Below are 15,197 nucleotides of genomic sequence, written 5' to 3'. Positions count from 1 at the left end.
TACGGTGAAACCTTTGCTCCTGTTGCTCGTCTTGAATCCATTCGCATGTTGATTGCATATGCTTCTCATCATAACTTTAAGTTACAACAAATCGATGTGAAGAGTGCTTTTCTTAATGGTCCTATTAATGAATTGGTTTATGTAATCAACCCCCCGGGTTCGAGGATCCCTACTTTCCCGATCATGTGTATCAACTTGATAAGGCACTCTATGGCCTTAAACAAGCCCCACGTGCGTGGTATGACCACCTTACCGAGTTGTTACAAGACCGTGCTTTTGAAGTTGGGCTAATCGACCCCACTCATTTTACTAAGAAAGTCAAAGGGGAGTTGTTTGTGTGCCAATTATATGCTGATGATATTATCTTTGGTTCCCCTAACAAAGCTTTCAGTGAGGAATTTTCCACTCTCATGACCTCAAAGTTCGAGATGTCTTCCATGGGAGAGTTGAAGTTCTTTCTCGGGTTTGAAGTGAAGCAAAGGAGAGAAGGAACCTTCATCAACCAAGCCAAATACACTCAAGACATGCTTAAGAGATTCAAACTAAGTGATATCAAGCCGGTGTCCACTCCCATGCCCACCAAGTGCCAACTTGACATTGATCCCAATGGTAAAGCGGTGGATCAAAAGGTATGTCGCTCCATGATTGGCTCCTTGCTTTACCTTTGTGCATCTAGACCGGATATCATGTTGAGTGTGGGAATTTGTGCACGGTTTCAAGCCGCACATAAGGAAAGTCACTTTGTGGCGGTCAAGCGAATCTTTCGATATTTGGCTCATAGCCCAAACTTTGGCTTATGGTACCCAAGAGGATCAAACTTCAAGTTTGTAGGTTATTCGGACTCGATTGGGCGGGAGACAAAGTGGATAGGAAGTCACTTCCGGAGGGTGCCAATTTCTTGGTTGCTCTTTGGTAAGTTGGTCTTCCAAGAAGCAAAGTTGTGTGTCTCTCTCGTCCACGGAAGCGGAGTATGTGGCTGTCGGTAGTTGTTGTGCACAACTTTTATGGATGAGGCAAACTTTAAAGGATTACGGTGTCACTTGTGACAAAGTGCTTCTTTGGTGTGACAATGAAAGTGCCATCAAGATTTCTCTCAACCCGGTGCAACACTTCAAGACAAAGCATATTGAGATTCGGTATCACTTCATCCGGTATCACATTAGGCGAGGGGAGATCGAGCTCAACTATGTCAACACTCATGATAACCTTGCAGATATCTTCACGAAGCCTTTGGATGAAGCAAGATTTCGCGAGTTAAGGCATGAGCTAAATATCATTGATTCGAGCAATGTGACTTGAACCCTTGCACACCCCACCACACTCAACTTGTTGTCTAGTTTAGGTGTAGGCATGGACATAGGGGGAGTGTTGTTCTCTCAATGAACTTTCCCTCCCCCCATAATGCATAAATTAATCAAACTCTTTCACTTTAGCCATTTTTGATGGTACTTGTGCTTCAAAGATGAGTGTTGGTCATGGGCCCAAAGCTTAAAATCTTCGCGGCGCCATACCTCTGAACTCAAACATGGGTGGCCTTGGCCACCACCCTCTCTTGCAGAGGTGTGTGTCTTCGTTACTTTTGTCGGTTCTGTGTGTGTGTGTTCTCGTGTTTGTCTCGTTTTTTTCTTTATTTTCCTTGAGCATAGCCCTTTTTGGTCAGTCCTTTTTGCGGCAGAGCAGTACTACCGCTGCGTGCACGGTACTACCGCTGACAAGGGTCAAGCGGTACTACCACCCACCCCAGCGGTACTGCCGCTGCGGAGCGGGTGATGGGGGGGGTTATGACGGGGCAGGGGGAGTTGTTTCTCCCCCATACCCATTCGCCCCCACTCGTCTTCCTCGTCGCTCCCGTGACCTCTCGCCACAGGAGGCGCCCGGCTGGCCGCTGTTTTCGTGTCGTCCCTCTCCATTTCCTCCAGTGGAGTCGATCCACACCACGTCCTCTAGCCATGGATGCCGGTATTGCCCCTGTTCCCATTCTCTCTTTGTCTAGATCTTGCATCTAGTTTTTAGGGGAAATAGGCATTGTTCTTCTCATATTTTGGCTAAGGCGAGGCTTGAGTAGGATGGAGATGGCTTCTAGGCCCTGTGGATTGAAGTTTGGTAGGTTTATTTTTGAATTTGGCATCTCCGGTAGTGCCGGATCCGTCCACGGCAGTAGGGAACCGCCGTTCCCCATCTGGCACGGTACTACCGCCCTCCTCGAGCGGTACTACCGCGCAAGCGGTACTGCCGCTTATGGGTCGCGGTACTATCGTTCCCCATCTGGCGCGGTACTACCGCCCTCTTCGAGCGGTACTACTGTGCAAGCTAGATGCCTAATTCCATCTTTTCCTACCAAGCTTTGATCCGTTTTGTGTCCTTTGGTGGCTTATGCTCTTTTCTTTCGTGTGTTTCTTCTGCTCGTGTGTTTAGTTCCAGGTGGTGATCATCCTGAGCAGCAGGCCCGTCGTGTCAACCCCGGTCATGCCACATCAAAGCGTTACCGCACTTTTGAGTCAGTCGGTGGTTCATCTAGTGCTCAACCACTGCCAGCAGGCGCAACCTCAAGTGCTCCACCGCCACCTCAACACACGAAGAAATCTGCAAGCAAGCCAAAGGGAAAGACTGTGACTGAGATGACTGCCAAGGAGTTTTGGGCAAGGCGTCGCCACAACCCCTATGAGGAAGACCAAGATCTCACTTTGGTCAACCGCCCGTTCTGGAACCGCTTTCAGTTCTCCATCTTCTTTGATGTGATCAAGGCTAAGAAGAATCACTTTGTTGATGTTTGTTCCATTGATACCGATCCAATGGAAAAGGACCCTGAGTACTTTGGCGAAGCCCTTCAGATGTGCACTCAGTTGAACATTCTCAGAATCATGTAGTTCAACAAAGACTTTGATGCCGACATCATATGCCAATTCTATGCCATTGTCCATCTTGGAACTGATGCAGAAAGGACCTTGACTTGGATGACGAATGGCAAGTTGCTCTCTGTCACGTGGAGGGCCTTCATGGAGTTACTTGGGGTGGAAGATCACGGGCTTGAGCATCCAGTCGGCTTCCGTCCTCACCGCAATGTCACCTCCACTCACAAGCAAGCTCTCTGGCCCTACTGCTCTCAGAAGGTTAACCCCAAGACAAAGAAGGTAACCTATGAGCTGTCTACCTATCTGGACATCCTTCACTTTGTCTTCCGCGAGACTCTTTTCCCGCGCATTGGGAATCTGGATATGGTCCACTCCTATCTTGTGGACATGCTTCTCTTCTGCCAGCATGAGAAGGAAGAAACCACTGGAGAGACCCTGGACATTTCTCATGTTATCTGGTCCGAACTTCTGTCTGCCATTTCTGAGCGCAAGTGCCCTATCTATGGTCCTTTCATCATGCTGCTCATTGAGAAGGCCTGGGCACATCACTATCCCAGGGCTGCGCTGGAAACTGGAGAGTTGATTTCTCATGATATCAAACGTCTGCGGAAGAAGGACAACTGGGGCACCCAGGCCCCTCGATCTGATGCTCCACCTTCTGAGGCTGACATGGAGTCCGAGGACGATGCTGAGTCCGACAAGGATGAGGACTATGAGCCCTCCGGTGTGGAGCCCTCATGGGCTAAGAGGATTAAGCGCACGATGAAGAAGCTTTTCTGCATGGAGTCTCATGGCCAGTACATGTCTCATGTCTTTGAGAAGAAGGCCCGCAGACGTCACAAGGAGCTCATGCGCTAGTTGGGTGCCACTGTTAACAGCGGATCTGAGGAGAGGATCACTGACGAGGAGGAGTGGGTTCAGCAGCATTGCCCATGGACCGATTCAGACGCCGAGCAGTTTCCGACCAACGACGGTGGTGTAGATGATCCCGCTGAGATGTGATGTTCAAGATCCTCAGCTTACTATCACCTGGAGTCGTAGCAACGCTCTTTGCCCTTTTGGTGTCTCGCTGCCAAAGGGGGAGAGAGTTTAGGGATTTGTGTTGTTGCCGTGTTGCGAGTGTGTCTTTGTGGTTTGTGGTGTCTTTGTGGTTTGTGGTGTCTTGTGTTTTCTCGTCGTTTGGCTTGGTTTGGTTTGGTGCCAGTGAGACCTAAGTTCTAGATATATGGTGTGAGACATATGCTACCTTATCTTTATCTTTATTATCTATGTCTATCCAGTACTGTAGTATCCTGTTTTATACCCTGCTCTCATGTATCCTATGCTTAGAATTGTTGGACTATAAAATATAGGGGGAATGTTGATCCTAATGTGTGTGTCTTGCATTCCAAAGGCACTACTAACTAGGTGCACACATTCAGGGGGGCCCGTCTATATTTTGTAGTTCTAAGTATCTTTACTCTCATGTCTTTTCCCTGTGCAAATCCCTAGTTGTCATCAATCCACCAAAAAGGGGGAGATTGTAAGGCATACCTCTCTCGATGTAGTTTTGGTGATTGATGACAACATATTTGCGGACTAACCATGTGCTTTGAGCATTTCAGAGATTCATCCTTTGGCTCCAGATGATTTCTTTCCCCTCGGAGTGTTTTTCAAGATGATGTAGCTCTTTCATTTCTTGTTGATGGACTAGTTTCATAGGAGTCACCGTACTATCAAGAGGGGGTCTGCTTTGGTAAGGCTAGGGTGGAATCATCACGTACACTTCTGCTTCACACCCTCTGGGCCTTCCCGCATCGTTGGAGGTTTGTTTCCCTACTGTTTGGGCAGTCTTTGGCCCCAGCGGTAGTACCGCGGTGCCCAGCGGTAGTACCGCTTGAGGGTCCTCAGTGGCAGTACCGCTGCGGTATCGGGTCACTACCGCCTCAACTCAAGGGAGGGCGCTTCTCATGTCAGGTTGAGCGGCACTTGCAGCGGTAGTAGGTGCGATAGTACCGCTCGAGAGCGGTAGTACCGCCCTACCACCGCGGCAGTACCGCGTTGGGCCGGTCCCTCCTCTATCTTCAATCCCTCCCAGGCTGGGCGGTAGTACCGCAAGGGGGAGCGGTAGTACCGCTGCCCCCTGCGGTAGTACCGCCCTCTGCGGGGCTGTTTTGGGGGTAACGGTTAGATGGGGTCCTTTTGTATAAAAGGGGGTCCCTTTCTTCCTCGTTGACCTACCTCTCCCCCCATAAGCTCCATTAATGCTCCAAGCTCCAGTTTTGCCCGATCTCTCTCCCTAGCTAATCATACTTATTGATTTGCTCGGGATTAGTTGAGAAGGCCCCGATCTACACTTTCATCAAGAGAAATTTGATTCCACCACCAATCCCTAGCGGATCTTGTTACTCTTGGGTGTTTGAGCACCCTAGACGGTTGAGGTCACCACGGAGCCATAGTCCATTGTGGTGAAGCTTCGTGGTGTTGTTGGAAGCCTCCGATTGAGTTGTGGAGTTTGCCCCAACCTTGTTTGTAAAGGTCCGGTCACCGCCTCCAAGGGCACCAATAGTGGAATCACGGCATCTCGCATTGTGTGAGGGCGTGAGGAGAATACGATGGCCCTAGTGGCTTCTTGGGGAGCATTGTGCCCCCACACCGCTCTAACGGAGACGTACTTCCCCTCAAAAGGAAGGAACTTCGGTAACATCCTCGTCTTCACCGGGTCCACTCTTGGTTATCTCTTACCTTTACTTATGCAAACTTATTAGTGTTACTTCTCTTGCTTGCTTGTATGTTCGTTGTTGTTGCATCATATAGGTTGCTCACCTAGTTGCACATCTAGACAACCTACTTTGATCCAAAGTTTAATTTGGTAAAGAAAAGCTAAAAATTGTTAGTTGCCTATTCACCCCCCCTCTAGTCAACCATATCGATCCTTTTCAATAGATTTATTGCCAAAAACATTACATCATTTGGCAAGTTAATTAAATGGGAGACAGATAATGCAGTTATCAAGGAAAATCGGTGAAAAATGGACATATGGAAGAAAAAAATCAAAATGAAAAGAAAGGAAGGAATGTACGTAAGGTTAGACAAAGGACAAGGTGAGCGACAGAATCTTCCATTCTTTTTAAATAGAAGAGATATTTTTACTTCCTGTGTTTCAAAATATTCGCAATATGTTTATTATAAAGATATATTTATATACAAAAGTTGGAAATTTTTAAATCATGCATAAAAAGTTAAATTTGTATCACAAAAATGTTTGTGACGTATAAAAAATTGTAAAATGCGTATGGAAAAAGTAGAAATAAAAAATATATGTTTTCAATTGTTTTTCAAAAAGTTAGTCATGCATTTACAAATGTTAATGTGTATAGAAAAAATATTTTGCGAAAAATATATACAAAAAAATGTACAATGTGTATGGCAAAAGTAGATATAAAAAATACATTTTTTCAAAATTATTAATCATGTCCCCACAAAAAATGTTAATAATGTATTTGGAGAATGTTAAACGTGTATATAAAAATATTATTAATCCATCAAAATGTAGAATATGTATGGAAAAGTAGACTTCTAAAAGTACTCGTACTTCGTGCCAATTAATTAGTACTCACTCTGTCTCATAATGTAAAACGTTTTTTGACACTACACTAATGTCGAAAAACGTCTTACATTATGAACCGAGGGAGTATTTCATACATACATGTGTCCGTAAAATCATTAATTCAAAATGTGAGTTGTTGTAATATTACGAGAGCATCTTCACAATAAACCAACAATTTGGAGACCAAAAAGTGGTTTTAGGGCTGGTGAGATAATGTTTTTGATCTGCAGATTTTTTTTTTGCTTTTCTAGCAGACTAAAAGTTGGAGACTAAAATTTTGGTATTTTTCTCCTAGAACCCATGTTTGTGCATATGCAATGTCGTAAATAACATTCCTGTCAAATTAATCCAGACAAATAAAACACAAATAGTACTTAATCATTAGACAGTTCAACAACCGTTAACCCCAATTTCAACACAATTGTTCACCAATCATAACACAAAATGCATCAAACACCAAACATATAAATAGAATTAGTGGTCCTGTTACCTATTCCATGTCCATCACTCCTCTGTGATAACTTGTTCGGACTTTCCTAAGTATCCGCTTTTCGAATTTTATGGTGAACTGAAGAAAGTGTTGATGTTGTCTTCCCTTCTACGTGGATGCACCACCCTTCGCATGAACTCATAGTAGGAGTAATGCAAATTTGACCAAGCTGCTCAATGATCATGTAGGGAAAGATCACGGCGGCAAACATGATATATCAAAGGATTTCTTTGTCAAAGAACCAAGCCAGTCCTTGCATAATAGCAAACTAGGGTTGCAAAATCTCAAATGCAATCTCCACATCCTTCCTAGCAGTTGCTTGAGCACTATGGAAAGGCTTAGCTCCTCGGGCTCAATTTGATCGAACACCTTGTAGGCACCGAACTCAATTTTGTCCGGCGTAGCTCGCGGGGCCGACTAGGAAAGGACATGGACATGTATGAGTATGGGCATTTTTTTTCTTTTTCCGTTTCTTGGTTTGACCGATTTCCTTCCGTTTTCCTCCTTTTTTCTCCTTTCGTTTGTTTCCTACTTCCATTTTTCCTATTTATTTTATTTTTATTTTTAAATTCATGATTTCTTTAATTAATGATATTTTAAAAACTGTGAACCTTTTTAAAAATTTACATTAGCAATGAATAAGATCATGGCGGCAAACATGATGTACCAAACGATTTCATAGTCAAAGAACCGAGTTGGTCCATGCACAATAGCAAACTGGGGTTGCAAAATCTCAAATGCACTATCCACATCCTTCCTACTAGTTGCTTGAGCGCTATGGAAAGCCTTAGCTCTCTTGGATCAATTTGATCGAACACCTTGCAGGCATCGAACTCAATTTCGTCCGGCTTAGCTCGTCAGGGCCGAGACGGTCGTCGGGGCGACTAGGAAAGGACATGGGAACATGTGAGTATGGGCCTTTGTTTTACCTTTTCCTTCTCCTGGCTTGACAGACTTCTTTCCGTTTCCCTCCTTATTACTCCTTTTGTTTGTTTTTACTTCCTTTTTATTTTAAAATTCATGATTGTTTAATTAATGATATCTTAAAAAATGTGAAGCTTTTTTAAAATATTCACAAATAATTTTATTTTTTAAGTACTTTGAACAATTGTAAGAATGTATATATGTGGACATTCAAAAAATCATGAACATTTTATTAATTTGTTTTAAAGTCTATATGCACGAGCATTTCTACAAATTTACGAGCATTTTTTTAATTTATCAACATGTTTTGAAATACGTGAACATTTTTAAGGTCATGATTTTTGTAAATCCACAAACAATTTAAAAAATTCACCAAAATATAAATCTATGAATAATTTTTGTTTTCATTGAACTTTTGAAAATTTGGAAAGTTTTTCAACTAAAAAAGTTGGCTAAAAAGTCTAGATGAAAAACCGAATGAAAAATAGAAAAATCAGGAACCACAAGAATTGCTACATGGGTCGAGGTTTTGCCCGCATTATAGGGGCAATTCATGCTTGGAGCGCCGAATAGGAGCTCCCAGGATGAAGCGAACCGCTTCGCTGATGAATGAACAAAATTCTGGAGCTTCACTGAAAACAAATTTTAGAGTTGATGCTGCCATCAGATCATTATCATGTACTACTCTTTTGTTGTAGATCATGCACTTGTTCCGTTGTTCTTGTTCGTGAGTTTGGAAGAACACATGGTTCTGAGATCTCAAGTTTATGCGAGTTCTAAACCTCGGAACTTTTAGTGGATCGAGCGTTCAACTCGTAATCTGCAGAACAGGAGTCGAGCACAACTGCATTTGTGGCGAACATATACTCTGACTTCTGTTATTGTTGATAGTGGAACCCAATCCTTTTCAAGGATCGTATGGAAAACAAAAAGACACTCTGATTAGCCTGTTATTTAAAAGAGTCCCGCTTCGGTACAACCCTCTCGCAATACGTATAAAGGATAATATAGACATTTCGCAATTTGTATCTACCTTTGTAGTAACTTATACACCGGGGAGCTTAATTGGGCCGGCCCACTTGCGGTGGCATGCGGATGAAAAATGGCGAAAAACGATCGCACAAACTGGGAATCGAACCGCTTCGGTACAACCCCCTCGCAATACGTATAAAGGGTAATATAGACATTTCGCAATTTGTATCTACCTTTGTAGTAACTTATACACCGGGGAGCTTAATTGGGCCGGCCCACTTGCACTGGCATGCGGATGAAAAATGGTCGCACAAACTGGGAATCGAACCCACGACCACTCAAAAGATTAAGTGCGTCCACAACCACTGCGACAGCATACCTTTGGTTGATAATGTAAAGCTAGGCTCATTAAGTAAGTGACCGACTGGGAAATTTAAAAAGATTTTACGAACACTTTGTGAACTGGTCATTTTTCCATAATTTCTTTTTATTTGTTTACTTTCCTTTTCCTGTTACATTTCTTCTTTCTTGTTCAAAAAATGGTCATGCTTTCAAAATGTTGCCCAAAATTTCAAAAGGTTCGTTATGTCCATATTTTATTCATAAATTAAAAATTATTTGCATTTTTGAAAATTGTAAGGTAATTTCAAAAAATGTTTGTGTCTTTAACTTTTTTTCAAAATGTCAAAATTCAAATAATTTTTTTGAAAAGCACAAACAAAATTGTGAAAACAAACATTTTCTCAGAGCATGGACAAAAAATTAAATTCCAAAACATTTTTCAGAAATGAGACTAAATATATGATATCAAAAAAGTGTTCTAAATTTGCCTGAACATTTTTTGGATTTGTGAATTTTTTTAAAAAATGAGAAATGTTTTCATTTCTGAACAAATTTCAATACTCGCTTAACAGGAGCGATGTCGCCGCTCAGTTGGGCAAGGCCTAAGATTTTATTTTCTATTCTATTTTTTGTTTTTCTCATTTTTTGTTAATTTATCTTTTTTTCCTTTTTAAACTTTTTTTAAACCTGTACAAAACTTGAAATACCAAAGTTACAGTTTAAAGTAACTAATTCAAATCATGATTTTAATTCTTTTTTTGTTTATATATTTATTAAATGTTTTTAAAAAGCATTTGTTGTTTTGAATTCTATCATTTTGTATTTACTAGTTATGTTAGAAACTTAAAATGACAGTTTTAAGTATCTATATAAATTATGATTTTAAATACATTTTTCCTTCAAACCTGGCATGGATGACTACTTGGGCATGTTATGTTGAACATGGTGTATTTTTTGGACATTCTTGAAATGACCTAAACATTTGCGAGCAGGTGGTATGCCCATGGTAGGCATCCATGCCTCTAATATTTTTTCCATGGCCTTGTATGACAAATTAAAGGCACCAATCCAAGTTGCATGGGTTTTCGACAAGTTTTGCATTTTCTGAAATTTTCTCGGTCAAAAAAGATCGATAAATGGCTAGACATGTCGCAACTTGCATATGGTGTCGGAAGTAGTTCAAATCTTCCATGGTGTTCGACAAGTTTTGCATTTTTCTAGAGCTTTCTCGGTAAGAAAATGCAAAAAAAAGGCTGGACGTGTCGCAACTTGCATACGGTGTCAGAAATTGTTCAAACATGGCGCAACGTGCATACAGTGTCGGAAATAATTCAAACCAGGTATGGATGCCTTACATGGGCATGCCCACTTGCTTGCAAAAGTTGGGGCAGTCCTGATATTTCCAAAGAAATATCATGTTCAATGAAGAGTGTTCGAATAGGTCAGAAGGATCTGTTTGGGAGCAACTCATTTCTCGACATCCCGTAAATGAACCCATTTTTTCATGGCCTTGTATTCAAGGCACCATGCCAAATTGTATGGGTTTTTGCCAAGTTTTGTCTTTTTTGGAGTTTCTCAGTGAAAAAGTCCTATTAATGGCAAAACGTGTCAAAACGTGCATATGGTGTCGGAAGTCGTTCAAACCAAGCATGTATGCCTAAAATGGACATGCCGACTTGCTTGCAAAAGTTGGGGCATGTGCTAAGATCTCCGAAGAAATACCATGTTCAATGGAGAGTATTCGGATAGGCCAGAAGGGTATGTTTGGGAGCACCTCATTTCTCGACATCCCTTAAATTGCCCCATTTTTCATGGCCTTGTATGACCAATTCAAGGCACCATGCCAAATTATTTGGGGTTTCGCCTAATTTTGCATTTTTTAAAGTTTTCTTGGTTAAGAAGGCCGATACATGACCGGATGTGTCACTACTTGCATATGGTGTCGAAAATCATCCAAACTAGGCATGTGCCTACCATGGGCATGCCTACCTTCTTTCAAAAGTGGTATTCATTTTAAGGATGTCCAAAAATAGACTATGTACAATGGAGGGTGTTCGGATAGGTTAGAAGGGTCCATTTGAAAGCTTGTTGTTTTTCGACATCCGTCAAATAACCTCCAATATTTTCCATCAACTTTTATAACCAATCAAGACACAATGCCAAGTTGTTTAGATTTTTGAGAAGTTTTGCATTTTCTAGAGTTTTCTCCATGAAAATAGGGTGATAAATGGTCGGACGTGTCGCAACATGTAAATGATATTGAAAGTCGTTCAAACCTGACATGAATGCCTCATATGTCCATGCCAGGCTCTTACAAGACGCTGGGATCATTTATCCATAGCCTCAAATATACCAGTTAGATGAATGTATTTGTAATTCCCGTCATTATCACTCAACATAAACTTTTTTATTTTTTCCTAACAATTTCCAGAAATTTGTCAACAGCTTTGGAATTTCAAAGTGTGTATGAAAATTGTACTAACTTGAACACTTTTTTTCCAATTTGAAAAAAATGTTTGTGTTTTGTTTTCCAATAATGCTTGCCAATTTGAAAAAGTGTTTGCATTTTTTTAATGTTCGAAAATTGAAAATTTGTCATGTTTTCAAGAAAATGTTTACAAATTTGATAAATTATTCGTCTTTTTGAAAAATGTCTACAGTTTCAGAAAAATGTTTACAATTCTGAAAAACTGTTCTCAAGATTTGGAAAATATTCACAATATCAAAGTATTTTTCAAAAAAAAGGTTTAGAAATTTGAAAAAAAATCACGTTTCCAAAAGAATTTCAAATTTTGAAAAACATTTCATATTTTTAAAAAAATCCAAAAGTTGAAAAAACACATTAGTTTTTTTAGCTATAAAAGACGCTTTAGCTAGAATGTCCGGTCCGGTTGTATACCAATTTTGATCTTCTACAGTATTCCTCATAAAAACAACACCTACAGTACGTCAATTCTAGGTGATAAATTACTGCGCCACACAATTATCACCAACTCATGATGTTTGTGGTGGCTAGTAGCAATTTCACGACCCTGGAGGTCTTGTGTTCTATACCTAATAATATCACTTGGATTTTCGATCCGTGCGTGCGACAGTACACAATCACTAATGGGCCGGCCTAAGGCGGACTCAAAACAGGCCAGATCTCCGACGTATTTTTTAGAAAGACCATCTTACCCTTTTTTATGAAGGGGTATGGACAGATCTCGTCCGTTAATGTGTTTCCGAGGAGTTGTATCGAAGAAGAAGTGTATTTAAAATTGCAGCTCGGATCATGAACCCCACAGCACAGGTGAGACATTACACAAAGGTGCCAACACAGTGCACAAATAAATAGCTACACATATATATTAACCAACGGAAACACCAAGAAAAAAAGAGACGAAAAAGAGGGTCCAAAGCCAGTGACGCCATGGCATCACTGACAGTGGGACCCGGAACGCCACGGACACATTATTGAAGCCACCCGAGAACGACACCCATACGACTGCTAGCTAGACATTGTACGCAGCTACGTCGCGTACAATACGCGCCCAGACGACGACGATCGGCCACTCACGAAATACGCCCACACATACGGACCCAATAATAAACGAACTAGGTACGGTGCCATGGCATGCCAGGGCACGCGCACGGAAGCCAGTCAAAGGCCAGCTGAGGAAGCACGATCGGACCCGCGCGCATCAACTCACTCGGTGGCCTTGTCGGCGGCGGCGGCAGCAGCTGGTGCCTCTGCCGGCACCGCCTCGGCGGCCGTGGGTGCCTCCACAGGTGCCTCGGCCGGTGCCTCTGCTGCCGGCTCTTTGACCTCCGCCTCTGCCTCGCCAGCAGCAGATGGTGCTTCTGTCTCTACCGGTGCTGCCTCGACGGCGACGGCAGCCTCCACAGGTGCCTCGGCAGTTGCTGCTTCCTCCTGCACTGCCACAACGGCCTCGGGGGCAGCTGCCTCCTCCACGGCCGGGGTCTCCTCTGCCACCGGCTCTTTGGCCTCGGCCTCGGCAGCGGCTGGCTCTGCCACTTTGGTCTCGGTCTCGGCCGGAGCAGCTTCTTGCTCTGGTTCCTTGGTCTCGACCTCGGCCGGTGCTGCCTCACGCTCCACCACTTCGGTCTCTGTTCCCTCGGCAGCGGCACCTTCCGGCTCTTTGCTCCCGGTCACTGCTGGCACAGCAGGAGCCTCCTCGGCGGCGGCGGCCGGCTGGACAGCCTCGGGCTCGGCCACTTTGGCCTCTGTCTCGGCCTCCTTGGTCTCCGCTGGAACTGCCTCAGGCTCTTTCGCCAGCTCGGTCACGGCCGGTGCAGCAGCCTCCTCCTTCGCGGCCTCCTCGGCAGCGACAACGGCCGGCTCGACAGCCTCAACCGCTGCCACCTCGACCGTGGCGACAGCCGGCTCGACAATCTCCACCGCTGCCACCGTAGTCTCCTCAACCGCGACGACGGCCGGCTCGACAGCCTCCACCGCCACCGTAGTTTCCTCAACCGCGACGACGGCCGGCTCGACAGCCTCCACCGCCACTGTAGTCTCCTCGACAACGACGACGGCCGGCTCGACTGCCTCCACCACCGCCGGCGCCGGAGCCGGAGCCTCCTCGACGGGCATCGCGTGGGTTGCGGCTTGTACCTGCGTTTACATCGATGCACATCATCATGTCATGTCAGATAAACACCAGTACGCAGCGTACGTGCGATCAGGTTGCTCATGCGCAAAGCTGGCCGATGGTGCCACAAGTCGAGGTGGCACCGTGGCAGCAGCCAGCAGATCAAAAGCTACACGATCGAAACGCAACCAAACCATAATAATGCACACTGAGGTGGCACCGTGGCAGCAGCCAGCAAAAGCTACATGATCGAAACGCAACCAAACCATAATAATGCATACTGAACAGCGTAGATCTCTACCTGGACGGCGGCCATCGGCGAGGAGTTCTGAGTCGACCGGTGCGAACTCCGACGAGCTGAAGCTAGAGCTCGGTCTGGCGCGACTGATCAGACCAGACTATGCGATCGGATGTGTTGTGTGAAGCAATGCGCTGCGGTAGAGGGGGCTTATATAGCGGCTCTCAGGGGCAAAACGGTCACACAAAATTCACAGCTAGGATGCAAAAAGCAAGCCGCCCTTTCTCGTCATGCCGAAAAATAAAAATGAAATCGAGGAATCAAAACACCGATCTGCATCACTCTGATCTTGGCTGGGAATCTGCGCCGATATATACTAGTATTTGCAAAACTATAGTAGTACGAGTACGCACTGTGGATGCAAGCAAGTTGCGTACGGTGATCGCTATATCGAAATTAGGGTGGTGGCCACCCATGGCACCGGAGGCTATGGTCCAAACTGCTGTGTTTACGGGTTTGGTTTGCTTTGAAATTTTATGGAGAGAAAGGCCAAGGGAGAGGGCTGGCAAGGCCACGAGGGCAAGCGTACCTTTTGCGTTGTAAAGAGGGGGCCATCGCGCTCAGTCTCACGCATGCATGCACCGACCAGCCTGATCAGTGGTACATGCATGTGTACATCGCGTCACCACCCTGCACGTCCTATAGTGCCAGCCTTGTATCCTAGTACCACTTGGTCCAGATCGGTGCAAAAATAAATGCTGGGCTAGAATCTATGTACTTTTATTTGTTTTAGGATTTTTTTTTGTTTTTTGGAACGGCTAGAAACATGACTAGTAAATATTTTATCTAATAAAACCAGTCAAGCGGGTGCCTCACCCTTTCTTCTATGAATGTATATATGGTACACATATTTGTGTGTATTTTAGAAGAAGAAAAAACCAGTCAAAAAATTTTACCATTCGATTTGCTTCTTGATTAATCTCATCATTTCTCTTCCGGTCACATTTCTTATCCTTCTACACAAATTAAACTACTCCCTTCTATCCATATCTTGTCGCTGCTTTTGTGCAACTTTGGATCGGAGATATCATTCAGGAATTCCTAACCAACGTTGTCCTTCATTGTACCCTCATTCGACAAATCATGTCACCATGATCTCAGCTTGCCAATCTATGAGTTATAGCCCCTAGTCTCA

The 15,197-nt window shown here is 43.9% G+C and overlaps 1 protein-coding gene across 1 annotated transcript; it reads right to left on the bottom strand.

Annotated features, from left to right (window-relative positions):
- Window positions 1–12,491: 12,491 nt before the first annotated feature.
- LOC125523173 (uncharacterized) lies at window positions 12,492–14,223 on the bottom strand. The gene is made up of 2 exons (XM_048688229.2): window positions 14,066–14,223; window positions 12,492–13,787 (listed from the first exon to the last, which is right to left on the bottom strand). Exons 1-2 carry the CDS (start codon window positions 14,078–14,080, stop codon window positions 12,858–12,860), a joined length of 945 nt encoding a protein of 314 aa, XP_048544186.1. The 5' UTR covers window positions 14,081–14,223; the 3' UTR covers window positions 12,492–12,857.
- Between the last annotated feature and the right edge of the window lie 974 nt (window positions 14,224–15,197).

The sequence above is a fragment of the Triticum urartu genome, chromosome 7A, assembly GCF_056163025.1.
Source record: "Triticum urartu cultivar PI428250 chromosome 7A, HENAU_Tu73, whole genome shotgun sequence".
In the NCBI taxonomy this organism is placed as follows: domain Eukaryota; kingdom Viridiplantae; phylum Streptophyta; class Magnoliopsida; order Poales; family Poaceae; genus Triticum; species Triticum urartu.
The sequence above is the reverse complement of the archived record's forward strand: the minus strand, read 5'-3'. Positions and strand labels throughout refer to the sequence as shown.